Genomic DNA, 19710 nt, shown 5'->3' with positions numbered 1-19710 from the left:
CTTAATAGTTACTATATACAGTAATTGACTTCTATTCATTTTACATCAAATTAAAACTTTGGGTGTCAGATAATTAATTATTAAAAACAAGACATTTTAAATGAGAATAAGAAAGAAAAGTATGTCTTTGTGTCCCCTTTTCCCTGTTAATGCCCTATCGGCCCCCCTGGCTAAACTTTGCTAGATCCGCCCCTGCACAGCTACCAGCGTCAGCTACGTAGAAAAAGATCCTCGAGTAGAAAGTAATATTAAATAAATTCTAACAACAGCTGATCAAGCTTAAACGTGCTGCTGTTGTTCAGCCGCTGGTTTCCTCTTTCTGGTGCAAAGTGGGCCAAAAGCAAACAAGAGACACGGACTCGCGACAGAAAAGCCGATCAGCTGATCATTGATCAGTTTCATGATTGAAGTAGCAGCAAGAAGAGGCAGTCGCTCCATATATCGCTTGTTAAGCTTAACGCAGGAATGCTTTACAAACATTCAGAGATGGACTTACACACTTGCTTTACTTCTCTCGGGGATAACTTTGTCGGAGATGAAATGCCGGGTAGCTAGCGAAGCTCCACATGCTATCCAGACCACCGACAGGTCCCGCATGCCACAGCCGCTCTATCACGTGATGCATACTGCTCCGACGTGCTAACGTTCTGAGGTGAGTTACGGCGTGTTGCAAGTTTTGTGAGGTGCTTTCGTGATATTTAATGGATCGGATTACATTTTTTATTTTTCTCCGATATCCGATCCAGTAATTTAGGTCAGTATCGGACCGATACCGATACATAATATCGGATCGGTCCATCTCTACACCAAAGTATCGAACCGAACCGAACCGTGAATTTTGTGTATCGTTGCACCCCTACTAACCACCTTGCCACCGTGCTGCCTAGTTTTATTTATTTATTTTAGTTCATTTTCTCCTATTTGATCACTTTGATTTCTTGACTATTATTATTTCACAGAAAATCAACTAATGTACTTTTCCTCCCTTTTTGTCATCAAGGAATTCACACACACACTCACAGGCTGGTCACTCGCCCCCACCTTTCTCTCTCTCTCTCTCTCACACACACACACACACCTTTTACTCCTCCTTTGTTCCACCTGTGAACCCGCCCCTCGAGGCTGGCTCACACACACCTCATGCTTCTCGCAGTCCCATTCAAACTTTTTGCGTTCCTCTGCTGATTCAGGACAACGCCCTGATCAGCACGCAGAGCAGATGCCGTCCACTCACACTTCACAAAACTAGGACAATTAGGCTCACAAACTTCGGATCGCGCCACATTTGCCTCACAAATTATTCAAACTGCGCCACGGACTTGATAACGCGGTTTCTCTTCCCCAGAAAAAAATAAAACCAAATTCAACTCCCCTATCCGGTTGTTCAGTCTGATGTCACTAGCCGTGTCTGGGTCTAAACTCCGCTGCAGGTCCATATATCAAACGATCACTGTGGCATTACTGAGAGTTGAAAAACCGTCTAAAGTCTTTCATCTTTAATAAAATGATCAGCGTTCTGCTCTACCAGGTGTAACAATTGAGTTTAACATCCAGGCATCCATGAAAACGGAATTTATGACATTTAACGGAGTTAGAAGTTAGCAGGGAGTTAGCTCGCTAGCTTCTATCTAAATACAATATAGCATGGCCTGACTGCGGGGTTTTGGAAACAAATTAAAACGTACAGCTTTCTTATCACTTCCAGCATAAATGAAGACAGAAAACTAAACAGCAGTGACGTTTGTAGGGTTACTGAAGTTGGGCTAGCTGGTATATAATGATGTGCTACGTGACCGCTAGCGACATAGCTATGTTAGCATAATATAAACAAGCTAACTTTTTTTTCCACTCGATAAAAGTTAACGTGAGTTTTCTCGGTGGTCAGAAACAAATGTAATCGCATGGCAGGATGCTGTAAAAGGACCAAACTTCAGCCAGGAGAACAACTGAGATAATCCATCCACAATACGAGGTTAGTCATTCATATACTGCTGCATGGGCTGGGCTGTAGTTACATCCTAAGGTTTTAAAAACTGAGCTTAAATAAATGATTAGCGGTAATAAAAGCCGAGGGAGGTCAACAGGGATCACTGACTGTTTTAGGAGCTTTTTGAGATCAAATAGAAGAAAATACATAACATTAAACATGTTAACAACACAAAAGCCATATTAAACGCAGACTACTTTAGACCCGGAAGTAGGATTCGTCGCGTCATCACTGAACAACCGGATTGAATTCACAGTTTGCAACAATTCGTGACACGATCTCCTGCCACGATTTCTACACACCACAAATTATTTTTGTTACTTTAATTGACTCCCGTACTTCGGACAAGACACAGACTCTAACTGCGCTATTACACACACTACACAGTCTACACAGTCTACAGCCCATCAGTGGGCTGAGCCAAGCAGTTGTACTCTCACTAACGAAGCAACTTGCCCCCACTCTCATGCAGGTTATCAACCGCGACTAGGATCCAACACCTAGCTTTAGTTATTTAAGGCATCCCCGGTGCCTAGGTAACCACCCTGGATCTCCTGCCCTCACAGGTCCTACCCCCGTGTCCGAGAATAGGGGGAGCAACCAAGCCCGGAACACACGTGTCCCTCAGCCGGCATCGAGGCCTTAAACCCCGCTTTCTAACTAATAGTAACACACGTTTCCTGCTATAACGCACGGGGACGGGTCACAACACCGCCACTTTTTTTCTAATGACTAAGACGGATCACACACCGCCGTGGATGAAACACTGATTCTACTAATCCGTAACAAACGTCTCCTGCTTTAACGCACTGAGATTTTCTTACGACGCGCTAAACATCAACCTGAAGTTCTTAGTAAAAGTCTCTTGCTTTAGTCGTGCTGGGACGGACCCTAGCCGCCTCTTTATTCTACTGAGTGAATTTACACTGCGATACGTTCAACTTAGCGAACAGATAATTTAGGCTTTAAACAATATGCACGGTTCGTAAATAAATGGGTTGTGCTTACCTTTTAATCATGTGAGCTAGCTCTCTGTTTGCCTCGTTTCACGATCTCAGCTCTGCCAATTCATCCTCTCTGGGCCTCGAGCGAATCCCCAGGTTTCACAGCACTAAAACTGTTGCGAAATCAGTTTCACCCCAGTGCTTTTTATTCCTCGGGCATCCAGAGATGGCAGCGGAACTCAGTAGTCATTTCACAAAACCCTTATTCATCTTTATTCATCTTCATTTAAGCATGCATCTTCTAGAAGGGGAGATGTACAAGGCCGGTGTCCCTCTGCAGATCTTCACTGCTTTGTCTGTGAAACACAGTTTTGTAGAAGTGACCCCATCATAAAACTCCCATGGTGTGCTGCAAACTCTGTGTCTGTGTGTATGCACGAGCATGTGAGTGCCTGTGTGTGCGTGTACTAGGGCTGCCACGATTAGTCGACTAGTCACGATTACGTCGACTATCAAAATCGCCGACGACTGATTTAATAGTCGACACGTCGTTTGAAGCTTTGTAAGATCCCAAAAGACGCAGGAATAAGTAGCAGGATTTAAGAATGTAATAACGGACTGAAACAGAAGATGGCAGCACTGCATGTACAAGGATGCCAGCTGCCGTTAAACCCCGAAGAAGAACATATTTTCAGACGAGAATGTAGCTGTGTAAACCTCAAATATCTGCTCAGTTTATCAAGACACCACATATTTTCAAAAGCGCTCCGACGTTTTCGGAGACATCTGTTACCCACTAGCTCGATAGCTAGCCGGGGGCTAGGCTCACTAGCGCCGTGAGAACACCGCACTCCCGGCTTCAAACCCACCGCCGTCTTTCGCTACTCAGGTTAAACATGATATATGAGTCACTTAGATAACTTAAAATGTTATTGTTTGGCTTTTTTCAATATTTTATTTGTTCCTGAGTAAATCGGTTTGGCTGAGATTAAAGTTTTTACACAGCTGAATAAACGTCAAGCAGACAGCTGATTATCAGAAGTATGAGATGCTCGAGAATTTACTCCGGTGTCCTGTTATATTTTAGATAGCAAGGAGTTTATTAAACTTCACCAAAACAATCTGCAAACTTCATTAAAATTTAACAAACTATCATCTTGTCTTTATTTTTAGTTAGCACATACCTTAAACACTTAAAGCTGTAAGCTAATGATAGTTATATAAGAGCAGATGCTGCTGGTGCAATAAGCTGTACGTTTTATGTCCAGTGGATGATGATCTGATTAGTCGACTAATCGCAAAAATAATCGGTGACTAGTCGACTATCAAAATAATCGTTTGTGGCAGCCCTACGTGTACCCGTGAGTGAGTGTGCGAGTGTAACAGTTTAAGCACTGTGTGTGTGTGTTTCTGCGTACGTGACTTCCTGCTGGACATAAAAGTAATCTCCTAAGCTACAAGCTTCATTCTGTATCAAGCTTCATTCCGTAGTCGGTATTCGTAGCCAGCCTCGTTAATGATCTCCTTGAGGGGATTCAGGCCTATGCATAACAGCAGTGGGGTAGATACGGGACTTGATGGCGACTTGTGCTATCAGCTTGAAGTTGGCCTCTATTGTTTTTTGCCACACCCCCATGAGTCCCTGATGAAGGCTCTTCAGGTCCTGTTGATCTTGTACAGTTCTAGGCATTCCAGGATCCAGGTGTGGGATATTGAATCATAGGCCTTCTTGTAGTCAATCCAGGTGCACAGGTTGGTCAGTCTAGTCTTGCAGTCTATGATGTCTGACAGGAGCTTCCATGTGGTACTGTTATTCAAGATTCAAGATTTTTATTTGCCATTTGCACACAGGACCAACAGTCCATACACATTGGAATTCTTGTGCATAGCTCTCCAGGTCAAATTATTCTTTACAAAGTAAAAACAAAGCAACTAAAAAAGAGAATAGAAATAAAGAAAAGAATGGAGCAATCATTGTATTTACTATATACAAAACACACTGTACAGAGAGGGTGGTAATACACTTCTTAGCACTGAACATATAATATTGCACATTTTCACAAATCTGTTTCACAGATCTGTTTCAGTGAGTATATTGCACATTAATCAGTGATTTATCCCATTGTATATTGAAATGAGGTGAGGTAGTGCTGTGTTATTTTAAGTGTTCAGTGTTTTTTTATGTTATGCCATCAGTCTGACTGTTGTATGTTGAGTGTTATGTTGAATATTCAGTGTTTGTGTTTTGCCATCAGTCTGACAGTTGCGGGGAAAAAGCTGTTGAAAAACCTTGTTCTGTGTGTGATGATGCTCTCAGCTCTGTTGTGTCTAAGGATGTATATACACTTTTTGTGTCTGAGCAGAGGGTGAACTAGATGGTGTGGGTCCCTGGTAATTCTCTCTGCTCTTTTTCAGCAGCGTTGTGTGTACAGAGAGTCCATGGAAGGAAGTTTTGTTCCTATGATCCTCTCCGCAGACTTTATGACTCTTTACTGTTATAGGACTTTTCCCTTCTGGGGGTCCTTGGGGATCAGGACTGTCTGGCCTTCATTTAGCCATTCTGGATGTCTCTCATCAACTAGCAGCTGGTTCATTTGTACTGCCAGATGCTCGTGAAGTGCAGTCAGCTTCTTCAGCCAGTAGGCATGAACCATCCCAGGGCCTGGTGCTGTCCAACTCTTCATACTGGAGATCCTTTCTTGGATATCTGCCACTGTGCTGGTTACTGAACCCTGTTCAGGGAGGTCTCTGTGGTCTGCTCTTTGATCCACTATCCGCTGAGTATTGCTGTTATGGATGGCGTCCTTCTCCCATATGTCCTTCCAGTATTGCTCGGTTTCCAGCCTTGGTGGTGCTGTTCTTATATTATTCCCTTGCCACTGAGAGTACACCCTGGCTGGTTCTGTGGAGAAAAGCTGGTTTATTCTCCTGCCTTCAATCTATTTGGTGTACATCTTCAAGCGGCTGGCCAAGGCTGTGAGTCGTTTCTTGGCAGTTTCCAAGGCCTCAGGTATGGACAGCTTGCTGTACTTCTTAGGCACCTTCATTGCACATTTCTGCACCTCTGATAGTTGGCTAACCTCCCTCCATGCTATCTTGATCTTGGTCTCTAGTCTCCTTCTCCATGGTCTGCACTGCTTCTTGTAGCTGTTCAGCTTGTAGCCAAGCATCTAACTGATCACCGTTGCCGTGGTGTAGATCAGTTGGTTAGCCTTGGTAGTTGAGGTAGGTAAGCACTTGAGGTAGGTAAGGTTGAGGTAGGCTGTATTCACAACATCTAGTAGATCTAGGTTACTTCACGTAGGGTACCTCACGTAGTCTTGGTAACCGGCTACGGAGGATCCAGGTTTCAAACTTCACCATGATTCTAGTCGTGTCCAAATTCATGGGCTGCATCCTCCTGAGGACCCCGCCTTTGCGGTCTACGTAGGCCAGGTCCTCAGTAGGTTGGGTAGACCGGAAGTAAACGACTGTGAAATTGGACGGTCTTGCCTTCTGATGCTGTCTCGATGGAGTTTAATAAACTCGGCCGTCTGCTCCTTGCTATCTAAAATATAACAGGGCACTGGCGTAAATTCTCGACCGTCTCACACTTCTGTTTAATCAGTTTTCTGTTTGATGTTTTTTCAGCTGTGTGAAAACCACCCAGGGCATTTATAAACACACCCGAAACTCTGGCTGATTGGGTCCCACACCCAATTTCACACCTTGGCTCAGGCGATTAGAGGATCATCAGGGGGTCCTTTTGTCCCTCTGTGGGGGGTCACTCCCACTAGGTTTATATCTGGGACTCTCCACCATTTGACCTTAGAACTGAAGAAGCTTCTCGGATGAGAGGTGAAACGTCTTCAAGCAACTTAAAGAAGTCCAGACGCTTTTCTTTGCAAGCTCCTTTGACCCTGAAAACCATACATTTCACACCTGAGCCTCAACTCTCGCGGCCCAGTACCAAACGACTCACGGACCGGTACCGGTCCAAGGCCCGGGGTTTGGGGACCCCTGCTCTTAATTGTTGTGACGCGTGTTCGAAATGCAGAGAGGTGCGCTGGATTTGCCACACGGAGCAGTGCGAGAGTAAAGCATGAGGGAGGGGCTAATAATCGGCTCAGTCATTTTTAATGATCGTTGAAAGCCCAGATCGTAATCGTGATTAAAATTCAATTAATTGAGCAGCCCTACTTTGTCGCGTCGCTGTGACGTAATCGGTCTACAAATGCGTCCTCAGGAGGATGCAGCCCATGAATTTGGACACGACCTCTATCTCTCAGGTCAGTTCCTCTCGTACACCATGGGCCTCTTAGCTGCATTTTTGATCAGCGCTCTCCTTGCTCGTCCTGTGAGTTTAGGTGGACGGCCTTATCTTGGTAGGTTTACAGTTGTGCCATGCCATACTCCTTCCGCTTCCGAATGATCGGTTGAACAGTGCTCCGTGAGATGTTCAAGGCTTGGGAAATGATTTTGTAGCCAAAGCCTGCTTTAAATTTCTCAATAACTTTATACCTGACCTGTCTGGTGTGTTCTTTGGACTTCATGGTGTTGTTGCTCCCAATTTTCTCTTAGACAACTTCTGAGGCCGTCACAGAGCAGCTATATTTGTACTGACATTAGATTACACATAGGTAGACTCTATTTAGTCATTAGCACTCATCAGGCAATGTCTATGGGCAACTGACTACACTCAGACCAAAGGGGGCTGAATAATTACGCACACCCCACTTTGCAGTTATTTATTTGTAAAAAATGTTTGGAATCATGTATGATTTTCGTTCCACTTCTCACGTGTACACCACTTTGTATTGGTCTTTCACGTGGAATTCCAATAAAATTGATTCATGTTTGTGGCTGTAATGTGACAAAATGTGGGAAAGTTCAAGGGGGCCGAATACTTTTGCAAGCCACTGTGTGTTTGTGTGTGTGTGTGTGTGTGTGTGTGTGTGTGTGTGTATATATATATATATATATATATATATATATATATATATATATATATATATATATATATATATATCTCGATATATCGCGCTTTAATAAGAAACACACTGTTCTTTTTTCTGCAAGACATATTAGCATCAGACTGATCTTCCTTCACCGAAAATAGTCAAAAATCAACCATGTTATTTTAAGTCAAGTCAAGTTAAAATTTGTTTTTCAATAGCACATGTAAAAGATTAGTATACATCAAAGTGCTTCACAATAATTTTAAGTTTGTTGAAGCTGAATTGGGGTGATGCACAGTGTTGTCAATGACTTTATTCTAACCATTTCTGTTTCTCTCTTTCCTCTTCTCTCTCTATAATGGATCAGGAGTGCAACTGGAGAGGCTTGGCATGAGATCATGTTATCATGCTTGAGTCACCGTACATGTGATGAGCGATCAGGGACCCACGGAAAAGAGTGTGGCAGCGATTTTGCCTATTTCTACTTTGTCTCTTTCATTTTTCTCTGCTCTTTCCTGGTCAGTACTGAAGCCTAAATGTCGCCATTGCAGCTGACACATTTGATTGTTTAACTATTGGCCAAAGAGTTTAACTGACTCTTACTTCTGCTTTTTTATAATATTTACGTCTAAATTGCTGATCACAACACAGAGTAAATATAAAACTTACTGTAAAACCTCGCAGCTGCCCATCTTTAAGCCACCTAGTCAGAAATACACATGTGCTAGTTAGTCATCACACATATATTTGGGACAGAGTAATGATCATTACTGGTCATTTCCTCAAATTTTTAATGAATGAATAAATCAACACTTGTTAATGAGTTTTTGTTAGTACAGGATTTTTGCTCCCTGAGAAGATACACATCCAGTATTCCAGCTGTTTAATTTTTTACATACATGCCAGATCCAGTATGTGTAATCAATACATGATACTTAAAAATGTGTTTTCAAGCCACTTAAAAATACAAAATACAGCATATCTTTTTTAAAGTAGCAACAGTTATATTGCTAAAATATAATATTGACCCTCCTAGGACCTGGCGTCCTCATATGTGGACATCACATTTAGGGTTATTTAGACCAACATATACTCAATTTTGCTCTACAAGGGCCTGATATCTACTTACGAGAACATTATACTGCTACTGTTATACTGAAATTTTAAACGAATATCCTCATATGTGGCTCTCATTTTTCTTAGAAAAAAAACTGGTAAAAAAAAAAAAATCTGGTAATTCTTTGTTTTTACATTAATTGGGTCCTAATCAACCCAAATATCAAAGAGAAATTAAAAATACATGCTGTGGAAGAGTTCAGGTCTTAGGAGGTTAAGATGTATGTCCTCTGTGTTTTTGGCATTATAAACTTCATTATAAACTGCTGTTCCATTTGTAATAAAACATTAAGACAGCATAAAAACAATGAAAGTGAAAAGTCATAATCAAAATATAAGAAAAGGTTCTTAAAAAATGGAAACAAGAATAAATCAGAATCCACAGAATGCATAGAGGTGGCATTAAAGTTATTGAATTAAAAACAGTCGAAACAACGGTATTAAGCTTTTTTTGAAGCAGTTTTTAAATGTAGATAGATATATTCTAAAGGGAACTGTGGGCATGTTTGCACATGTTTGCAATTACAATTAAGTGTTTTTGTTTGCTTAACATTGATAATACTGTGAAGAACTATTTCAACATGTTTACATCAGTATCTTGTCTAGTTAGATAACATTTCATCTGTGAAATCCTAGAATTTAGTGTTAGCTTTTATTAGAATATCATAAAACATAAAAATACATGTCTGTTATTTTTTATATTTCAAAACAACAGGTCTAACTACCTTATGTCTGTCTTCTAGATGCTGAACCTGTTTGTGGCAGTCATAATGGATAACTTTGAGTATCTGACCAGAGACTCGTCCATCCTGGGGCCTCATCACCTCGATGAGTTTATCCGGGTTTGGGCTGAGTACGACCCAGCTGCGTGGTATGTTCAAGCCTTCATCTGGCCCCAGAGAACAGAATGCACAGTAAAGTGAAGGAAAAACCTCTCTAGCCTTACTCCTCTCTCCCCTGTTTGTGACTACGGTGACTGAACAAGGCCTCATTCCTGTACCTTGTTGTTTGCAGTCAGCCCTCTGATAATTATTGGGATTTTGTTTTTTTGTTTATTGTTTTGTTTTGTTTTGTTTTATTTTGGAAGCTGTCCTGAACGGTTGTTTATTTATGTGCTTGTTCTTTTCCGCAGCGGACGGATTTCCTATAAGGATATGTACAATTTGTTACGCATTATCTCACCCCCCCTTGGCTTAGGGAAGAACTGCCCTAATAGGGTAGCATACAAGGTTTGCAAATACCAGACATTTCCATCACTAGGGTGCTTTGTGTACCTCTATGCCAAGAGAATTTTAACTGAATGGCTGTGCACCAATGAAATCGCCTTTACACTAGCACTTGCCCCTTCAAACTGTCTGGCTTTGATGATCCTGGAGTGGAAACAAAGTTTTCAAAGCCGCGGCACTGTCCCAACATGCTGCCTGCCATAAGACTTTCTTCTGTCTGTAATGTTTTAACTGCAGACTGCAATTTACTCTACAAACTGAGCCTTCAAAAGTCTTAAATTCAATTCAGTTATGGCAAATCAAAATCAGCAAGAACAATGTGATCTTTTTTGTACATGTCTGCCTCGTGAAAGTTAGGCTATGAGCAACCACAGCAGATTTCAGGCTGGCATTGAAACCTTTGTCTCCGTACACCCTGGTTGTAGTACCAGTGAGATGTCTGCAAGCATGCTGTGGCAGACATCCCCATTATACTGCTCTCATCTCTCTTCCCTTTCATCAGCATCCTGTGTGGGTCTGAACATTGTCCCATTTTTCTCCCCTCCTCCCCTGACTCACTCTTTACCATTCCATGTTTCCTCTCAGGAATCCTGAGCTCCATGGCGATGCATCCATCCCTGCGCCCTGACACAGTGGCCGAGGATGGCATATACCTTCCATCTCACTCAAGGAAATCTATTAACAACAGATTTCTGTTTTTCCTTTCCATTATTCTGCTGTTTTGTTGATTTCTTTTTATTTATTTTCCCCTTCTCTAACTTCCCATCCATCTCTGTTTGCATTCTATTTATGTTTTGATTTCCTACCCTGTGAAGTGGCCGTATCAAGTACCTCGATATGTATCAGATGCTGCTCCACATGTCCCCACCCTTAGGTTTGGGAAAGAAATGTCCGCCAAGAGTCGCCTACAAGGTAGACCCTCCTCTTCCGCCACTTTCTTCCCCCTTCTCAACAATCTTTTTTCCATTGGCGTGAACTCAAGCCAATGTCTTTGCTCTGCACTATTCCCACATTTCTTTGTTTTGCTAGTGCTCTGATATTTTGAGTGTAAGTCACTCATCTTTTCTGTCTTACGGTTTTGCTAATAGTATCTGCTGCTTTGGGTTAATACCCATCCCTAATTATAAGAACATAGCCCTTAATAAAGAATGCTTGATTAAGATATATAATGTATATGGAGGGAAATTGCTCCGTTGCATCACTATTTCCTTTCAGTGGTATACCCTAGTTTGGTTTTTATTTTGTGGAGCAGTGAGTTTTGCGTGCATGCGTGCGTGCGTGTGCGTATGTGTGTGCAATTATGTATGTCCAGGTGTGTGTGTGTGTGTGTGTGTGGGTATGTCTAGCTTCTGCTGCTTTTCTGTGGAAGAAATGTTTTGTATATGTGCTTTTGACTCTGTGGTTCTGTCTGTACTGCTACTACTTTTTTTTCTCTCATTTTTCTGTCATATCATCTCAGTCTGTTCACTGTGTGGAAATATCTGTTGTGTGCATGTGTCTGTGTGTGTTTCTTTCTTTCTTTTTGTGTTAGAATATTAGAGGTGCTAAACCTTGATTTAACCTCTACACTATTTCTAGCTGATCACATTATCTTTATCCGGATAGCCAATCTAAATAATGAAATTTGCATGTTAACACAGGGGCAAATGCAAACAATGTAGTCATATACAGTGACTAAGTTACATTTGAGGAAATCTTTACACTGTGGTCAACTTGTTTATAAGGTTTAAAGACATTGAACAGGAATTTCCAGCAGGATTTCTGTATTGATTACTCAATTACTCAAACATTTTCATCTTCACCAATGTGTAACACTGATGTGCGTGTTTCGAATACTCCCAGATCAAAAAAGGATTTGGCACCAAAGAGCTCAATGATTTGGACCAGTAGGTTCGGCTACGTACAGGAGAGGCGAACTGAATGAGACTCAGACAACCGCGAGTTTTGAAAAATAACCGGAATTGTATTTTTCTTCTCAATTAGAAACAACAGGACATTATGACAAACATACAAAACATTTACAAATGAAATTATCCCCTTTCGGTACCAGTACTCTCTTAATAATACCTTTTGGCAAAATCACAGTAATCACTCGATGAGAAAGAAATCTTACCTGGGTGCACCCTTTCTGGAAGTACAGTTCACATCCAACAATGAACCACAATTTCAATCATCAGCATGTAAATGTTAACACTTATTTGCATTTTCACAGACTTCGTTTACAAATAGCAACAGTTAATCAGCTGGAGGGTTATTTCCGACAGCTCACACTCACTTTTGTTCACATTCATGGAATGTACAGAGTCCGTAAAACGAGTCCTTAAAACCACCCGCCCGTGAGTCCAGGGGGATGTGTGTGAAGAAGGGGGACTACGAGTACAAAATGGCGTGGTGTGTTTCTGTTTTGTTGCATCTGGCCTACCACACTCTGATGTGCAGGACAGAACAAAGTCATTTGGTCCTTCAACGGGGTTGGCTCGCCATCAATTTCAGGATCCGTTGGAATGCACCAGGAAGATACAAACCAAAGAAACAAAAAAAAAAAACAAAACCAAACAAAAAAAACCCTGACCTGTCAACGACAGTGTCATGGGACATATTAAGTTCCTCATAAAATCACAATTCACACATTCGCTTCAACTACTGGGTTTCAGTAAATTGAACAAAGTTTCCTACAGAACATTTCTAAACAATTATCATTAAACACTGGAACATTTTACTTGCAAGGCATTCATGAAACACAGATAAATAATGAACAAGTAAAACACTTTGCTCACCGATCTCAGAATTAGAAAGACGGAGCAGCGCGAGATGGCGCACGACTCGTCTTAGCAATATACATACAGTAAAACAATCTTTCATAAACGGCGAGTGCTAGCTCTCCGTCTATATTACTCTTTTTCACACCTCGTCTCAGTAAATCGCCGTGTCTCGTTTCCTCACTAGCTTGCTCATGGAAGGTTCGCGAGCGAGAGAGAGAAGAGAAAAATCTGTGTCCTCCTAGGCAGGGGCGGCAGGCGGAGCCTGTACCACGTTTCAGCAGCTCATTGGCCTAGAGTAACACGTGTCTAAACCAGAACAGTTAACTCCTTAACTGCTGCACCTATGGTTTATTCATTACAAATGAAGTGTGCTGCTTAGATTAATGATTCTTTTCTTATTCTGGTATATTCTAGTTAAGCCATACTCAAATATGGGTTACAAATGTCACAATTATTACCAAAGACAGTCTGAGTAAACTAATAACAGAAAAGGCACATAACAGAGTGGGACTCATGTTGGAGCAAAATGACCATAAAAAAATTCTGAGATTTTTTTTTTTTTTACACATTTCAATAATTTTTTCCTGTATTTGTTAGTAAATTGGCGATCCTCGCCCCACCTTTACTCCTAAAGGACCTTTCTTGGATGCTGCTTTTGTACCAAATCATAATTACAATCACCCGTTGATATCACCTGTTTCAAATCACATCATTATTTAGCCAATTTACCTGATTACTAGCCCTAAATTGCTCCTGTCCCAACCTTTTTTGGAATGTGTTGCAGGTCTGAGTGACAGGTAAGGATGTATATTTACAAATGAAATTAAACTGACCAACCAAAACATAAAATATTTTGTGTTCATATTGTCTGCAATGAAATACAAGTCAAAGTCAATTTAGAAATCACTACTTTCTTTTTTTATTTTCTGTTTTCCTATTTTATTCCAGTTAAAACTCACCTCAGGTAGATATGCAAAAATGGACAAAATGTAGTGTGCCATTTACAAATGTTACATTACATTCATAATGGTTGTACAGTACTAGGCAAAGGTTGTAGGCACTTTAAAGAGTCTGGAATCTTTTATGCTCTACAATAACTCTAAAAGGTTACAGTTTGTATTTGTCAGAATACTGAGTCAGGTAGCCAGCACAGTTGAATTCAGTGAAGCTTTGTTAGTTACTTCTCGCTCCAATTATAAGAGCGTGCAAATGCATAACCATGTAAACAAAAAATGAAATTAACATCTCTCACCACTTACCTTGTTGTGTGAATGCCTCACCGGCATTCACACTATTGAGATCCTGTTTCTCTTTATTCTTCCTTTTTCTTTTTCTATTTGCTTCCCTACATTTTTTGCCGCTTAACTAGTCCCTCAGTTTTTATGCCATTATCACCATTCAAATTTTTACAGTTTCTATCAATTCTGCTCTTTCCAGCTCCCATTGAAGTGAATGGCACACATCCCATAAAACACTCTAAGTGGCATGTTTTTGAACCTTAAGTACTTCCACATACTTTCACCTAGAACCACCATTCCACCTTTAAACCATTCTCCTGTTCTTCTGCTACTGCTGTCTAATTCAGCTTTTCCATAAGTTCTACCATTTCCCTTGAATTAATTTTTAACTTTTGTATGAATTATGAGGATTTGCATGGGTTGCTATCGTTGATATGGACTGAGAGTTAGAGTGCGTGCACTCTAAGCTCTGAAACCCTTCTTCATGTACGAACAAACTCCTGTTGCTTACTCAACTTTTGCTGAACCCACACGAATTATACATCAAAACGTAGGTATTTTTGTTGGCTTTAAGACAGTGTCACTATCATTATCGTGCGAGTTACGTTTTTTTCACAATTTGCCTCGAAGTGACACAAGGTCTGAAAACTTCCCATTCAAAGTCTATGGGGAGGTTGTGAAACTTAGAGCTGAAATTCTAACTGGAGGCATTTTTGAATCGTCATATCTCCTTAACAAAGCAAAGTTAAGACATGAGGCTTGTGCCAATATATCTTCAGACACTTTGAGTGTTCTAAACAGTTTTTACAATTATCTTATCGTTGAGCGATGAATTACGTTTGTTTGAGGGGCGGAAATCTGTCCTCTCAGTTTTCAAACTCTGGAAATGAAGCCGTGTGGTCATATCTCCGCGATGGAGGTACAAAGACCTATGTACCTCCGTCACAGTGAAAGTTCACCAAAGTCTGCTGATTCACCCAGTACAAAAATTATGCTTCTATCCCACCGACTTTTTGAGTTGCACAACATTTTGTAACACCAAAAAACGGCATTTTTCGCCTCTCACCGCAATCTAATTCTGACTCCTCATCACTCTGTTTTCTGAGCCCCCCCGCCCCTGTTCCAGGTGGCACAATTGGTTATGACACGGGTCTGCAGCCCAAATGTCTTGGGTTCAATTCCACCTTGTTCCACAGGTTTTTTTTTTTTAACTACAAATTAATACACTATCACAGTCCTGCAATTTATATTGCTAATTTATTACAATTCTGCTACGTTTTATGATTTTGGCAGCATTTCTAATATGGACCTCAGATTCTTGTTAATGCTCCATGGCAGAAATACATACAAGTACACAGCCTGATGAAGCAGACAGAAGTAGTACCTCTGATTGGTGGACTAAAATTTAGCAGAACCAGGTTGTTCTGCCTCTTTTCAGCAGAAGGTTCAGCGTTTTCACCTCTTATCAGCACTAATCTCAGCCTCTTCTGCTTTTTTTTTTTTTGTCAGAATTTTCAGCTTTTTCACCTTTTTTAGTTACGTGAGAACCAGTTTGGCTCAATGAGTAGCTGAAAAAATTTCAGCCTCTTCTGCTCTTTCAGAAGAATTTCAGCCTTTTCACCTTTTTCTAGCATACAGTTCTGCTTCTTCACCTCTTTTCACAACAATTCAGCTTCTTCAGCCCCCTGCACATTTTTTCTCTCATCATATCTCTCGTTGACACAAGAACTGCTATGGTTCAGTGAGATGAACAGCTGCTGTGAGATCTGTTGGTGCAGGTTTGAATCCTACTTGTGGCTGTTAGCACACTTCTGCTCTGCTTGCATGCACTCTGCTTTAGTGACACTGTTCAGTGTACCCTTTTTAAATAAACCAGTTTTCAGCAAACAGTTCAGCTTCTACACAGTTTTCAACAGATAGTTCTCCTTATTCTGCTGTTTTCAGATTCCACTACAAGGCATTCACACAGCATTTTCGCAGGAAATGCAACTTTTTCTAGTTTTTAACTGTTTGCCACTTTTCTGGATGGATGGACCTTTTGCGCATTAATATACCGTTTCTTTAATGATACACTGGAATGCTTTTTTTTTTCAAGATTCTTCAAAACTTGAAAATGCTCTGCCTTTAGATTTAGGTTTATGCTTTTTTTTAGCTTGTAAGCTTTGCCTTTGAGACAGCTCTGCAATAAAAAGGGGACGCGGAGATAGTGAAACAATTTTAACACTCCCTGGATTGTACTTATACCTCAAAAAGTTTGTTATGCCTAAAAATAAATGTAAAAAAAACCTCATGTTATAATTAGCCATAAAAAATTACAGCTCTATTAACTGCTAAATGCAAGAAGGGTTGAACATGACCTAATGTGCTGAAAAGCATTGGAGCGGCTCTGCTGAACAAATACCATTTTCAAATGGTTATTTTTCTGCAAAAAATATTTATTTCATTGCATAAAAGACAAAACATATGTTGCTACAGGTAAATCTTTAATAGGTCAATTACTTCTGTTATTGTTAGTGGTTTGAGTTAAGGATTTTTTCTTTCCAGCTGATTGTGCAGCCTATGATTGTGTGTGTACATTTGCTAAAGTGAGTGTGTGGCCATGTGTAAAAAGGCCTGAGTGTGTGTATATGTTTGGCCCTCAGTTCACCATCCCCGTTTCATTCTGACTCTGGTCTTCTTATTCTCTGCACTGCCACTGATAGCACATGTAGGTGAATGCTTTTTGTGTTCAGGGGAGCTCAACTCTTACAGCAACAATCCCATAGCATCCTTTATGCAAATAGTGGTTCCATTAATGCTGTATGAACCAAGTCTTCCTGCTAAGTCTGATCAAGCTTGGTGGAATTAACTCTTTGATGCTAGTATCCACTGTACATGTAGAGCATACTCAGCTTCTCAACTCCAAACTGATGATTGCTGCGATGGCAACCACAGAGTCGAGCTCCTGCGACTGTTGAAGCACCTTCATGGTTATGTGTTACATGCCTTCTCTCGCCTTTTTTTCGGTCAATGTCAGTCTTGCACCAGTGCCCTTTGACTTGCAACATAGTGCATACTGTAGCTAGTAGCAGTGTATGTCAATGTCTAGTTTGTCTCCTGTATATTCTTGTAGAGAAGGCTTTTTGTGTGCTGAAATATATCTCTGGAGCATTTCATCAATCTAGAGAAACTTGCACATAATAAACCAAATTTAGCAAAGAACCTGAATCATTTGAGGGGATAGGATCACTTCAGCACACAGACTGATTTCTCTGGGTGAAATTTATGTTTTTATTAAACAGTTTGTTATGATCAGTGACCTAATGTCTCTTTGTCTAACCCTCAGCGCCTCGTCAAAATGAATATGCCTATTGCTGATGACAACACAGTTCACTTTACCTCCACTCTGATGGCACTGATTCGCACAGCACTGGAGATCAAGTTGGCGTCAGGTTAGAGGCACATAATTATACACTGATAACACTGTGTAGACCCAAAATGGTCTAAGTAATCTTCAATGTTAACCCTAATCCTAACCTTATCTTTGGAGCAAAGCAAAAAGGACAGTTGTGGGGGGAAAAATAAATAGTTTTTGATGTGTGTCAGTTAGAATTATTACGTTATGGTTAAGGTTATCACTATTATGACAAGAGGTTGAGTCTCTTTTAATCTCTCTTGATTTTGTACTTGTAGGAATGGTAGCCCAGCGATTATGTGATGCAGAGTTAAAAAAGGAATTGTCCACAGTGTGGCCCAACCTTTCCCAAAAGACCATGGACCTGTTGGTCACGCCACATAAACGTAAGCAAATTATCAGAATTGTAATTTTCTATTCATCTATAGATGACATACATAAAAAAGTAGTCTTTTTCTTTTTTTTAAATTGTGGCACTTAGAGTTGATGCTAAAGAGAAAATTAATTAATAATTAATAATTAATTGACTTTTAATTGAACATTATAGTACCATTCCCAGACTCTGGTGTCCTTTCATAATACTATATTCATATTATATTCATAATACTCTTTAGTACACTATAGTATTAATACTCTGACTAGCAATTTTATATGATGGATCATGCAGAAAAAATAGAATTGGGCTGAAAGGTCTATTACATTGTTAAGTATTCAGGTTGTGTGTCGTGTTTTTAAAAAGTAACTAAGTAATAAAGTAACTAATTACTTTTGAAAATAAGTAATTAGTGAATTAACAACATTTATTTGTTGGTGAAGTAATCAGTAATTAGTAATTTTTTTTCAAGCAATTTGACCAACACTGGTCATCATGACTTTAAAAATTTCTGACCCAAGGTGCAGACAGTGACTACAATCAAGTATAGGTTTAATTAAAAAAGGCAACGGGCAAACAAGGCTTAGGAGTAGGTACCAATTAGCAGGTGGAGATCTGTGGTGAGTGGCAGGTTTTCAGTGGAGAGTGGGCAGGTAGGCAATTAGCAGTTAAGTCAATGAATCCATAGGAAGTGGTGGGCTATGAGAGTGACAAAGGCTTATAACCAGCTGTGAACTACTGACTCCTCAAGGGAAGAGAGGATGGCTTTCCAAGGGATGGAGGACAGACTTCAGCTGGTCCACAGCTGGTCCTTAAATATACTGCCATAAAAAGTAGATGCACAGCAGCTTTTTCACCCAAAAAGTATCCCTAAACCACCCTATAGTGTGAGTTACTGTGTGCATGTGGCCATCCAAGACTTAACTTTACAGTTGATTTTGTTGCCACCTTTGCCAAGATGTGATCACCAGATACTGCAACTACAAAAAGGCATTTTGACTCAGAGGTGATTGTTCTGCTTTTCTTTTTTTTAGTTACTTACTATAAATTAACAAACTTGTTCACCATAAGAATTCCCTTTTCTTTAAACCATTAGGGAGACATGCAGTGCACAGAGATGCATTGAAATAAGAAGAAATGAGTCAGTTACTACTTCTTTTTATGTCTTGTCATTTCTTAAATAATTTCTTCTCACCTCCTCAGCCAATGAGCTCACAGTAGGGAAGGTTTATGCAGCCTTGATGATCTTTGACTACTATAAGCAGAATCGAGCTAGGAGACTGCAGCAGCAACAGAGCGCTTTGGGCTCCCAGGTACAACACCCTCATTACATATGCAGACATGCAAGGAAGTACACACACAATGGATGGAGTTCAAATCTAGATGCATGGGTGCACATACATGCTTGCAAACTTACACACTTTGAATGTATGCTGCATGTAAACACACATGCACAGAAGATACTTTGTGTTCACTAGTAATTCACTGGTAATTTGCAAAAGCTATCATCTGTTTTCCCAATTTATATAGAAGTACCAGGAGAGTTGTTACTTGCTGTTGTTGTATTAATCTTTTAACAGTTACAAGGCTAACATCAACCTATCTGCGGCCAGGGTCGAGTAAATTCTCATACATTTTGGCATTAATTTATCCATAAAAACCTTCTGAACCTTCTGAGTGTGCCAAGTGGGCAGAAATTCTATAGAAAAGGGACAGACATGTTCTAAGTAGGG

The 19710-nt window shown here is 40.4% G+C and overlaps 1 protein-coding gene across 1 annotated transcript in view; it reads left to right on the top strand.

Annotated features, from left to right (window-relative positions):
* The window catches only part of LOC146562171 (voltage-dependent N-type calcium channel subunit alpha-1B-like), a 349202-nt gene that overhangs the window by 267861 nt on the left and 61631 nt on the right, over positions 1-19710 (top strand). Inside the window, exons 37-42 of the mRNA XM_085293681.1 lie at positions 8236-8386; positions 9728-9855; positions 10117-10213; positions 17536-17641; positions 17883-17990; positions 19181-19290. Coding sequence (XP_085149807.1) covers positions 8236-8386; positions 9728-9855; positions 10117-10213; positions 17536-17641; positions 17883-17990; positions 19181-19290 — 700 coding nt within the window. The remainder of the gene's footprint in view (positions 1-8235; positions 8387-9727; positions 9856-10116; positions 10214-17535; positions 17642-17882; positions 17991-19180; positions 19291-19710) is intronic.

The sequence above is a fragment of the Mchenga conophoros genome, linkage group LG12, assembly GCF_057382185.1.
Source record: "Mchenga conophoros isolate Kocher_MC1m ecotype Shallow Benthic linkage group LG12, M_conophoros_male_GT1.1, whole genome shotgun sequence".
Taxonomy (NCBI): Eukaryota; Metazoa; Chordata; class Actinopteri; order Cichliformes; family Cichlidae; genus Mchenga; species Mchenga conophoros.
This window is presented reverse-complemented; position numbering and strand designations above follow the sequence as displayed.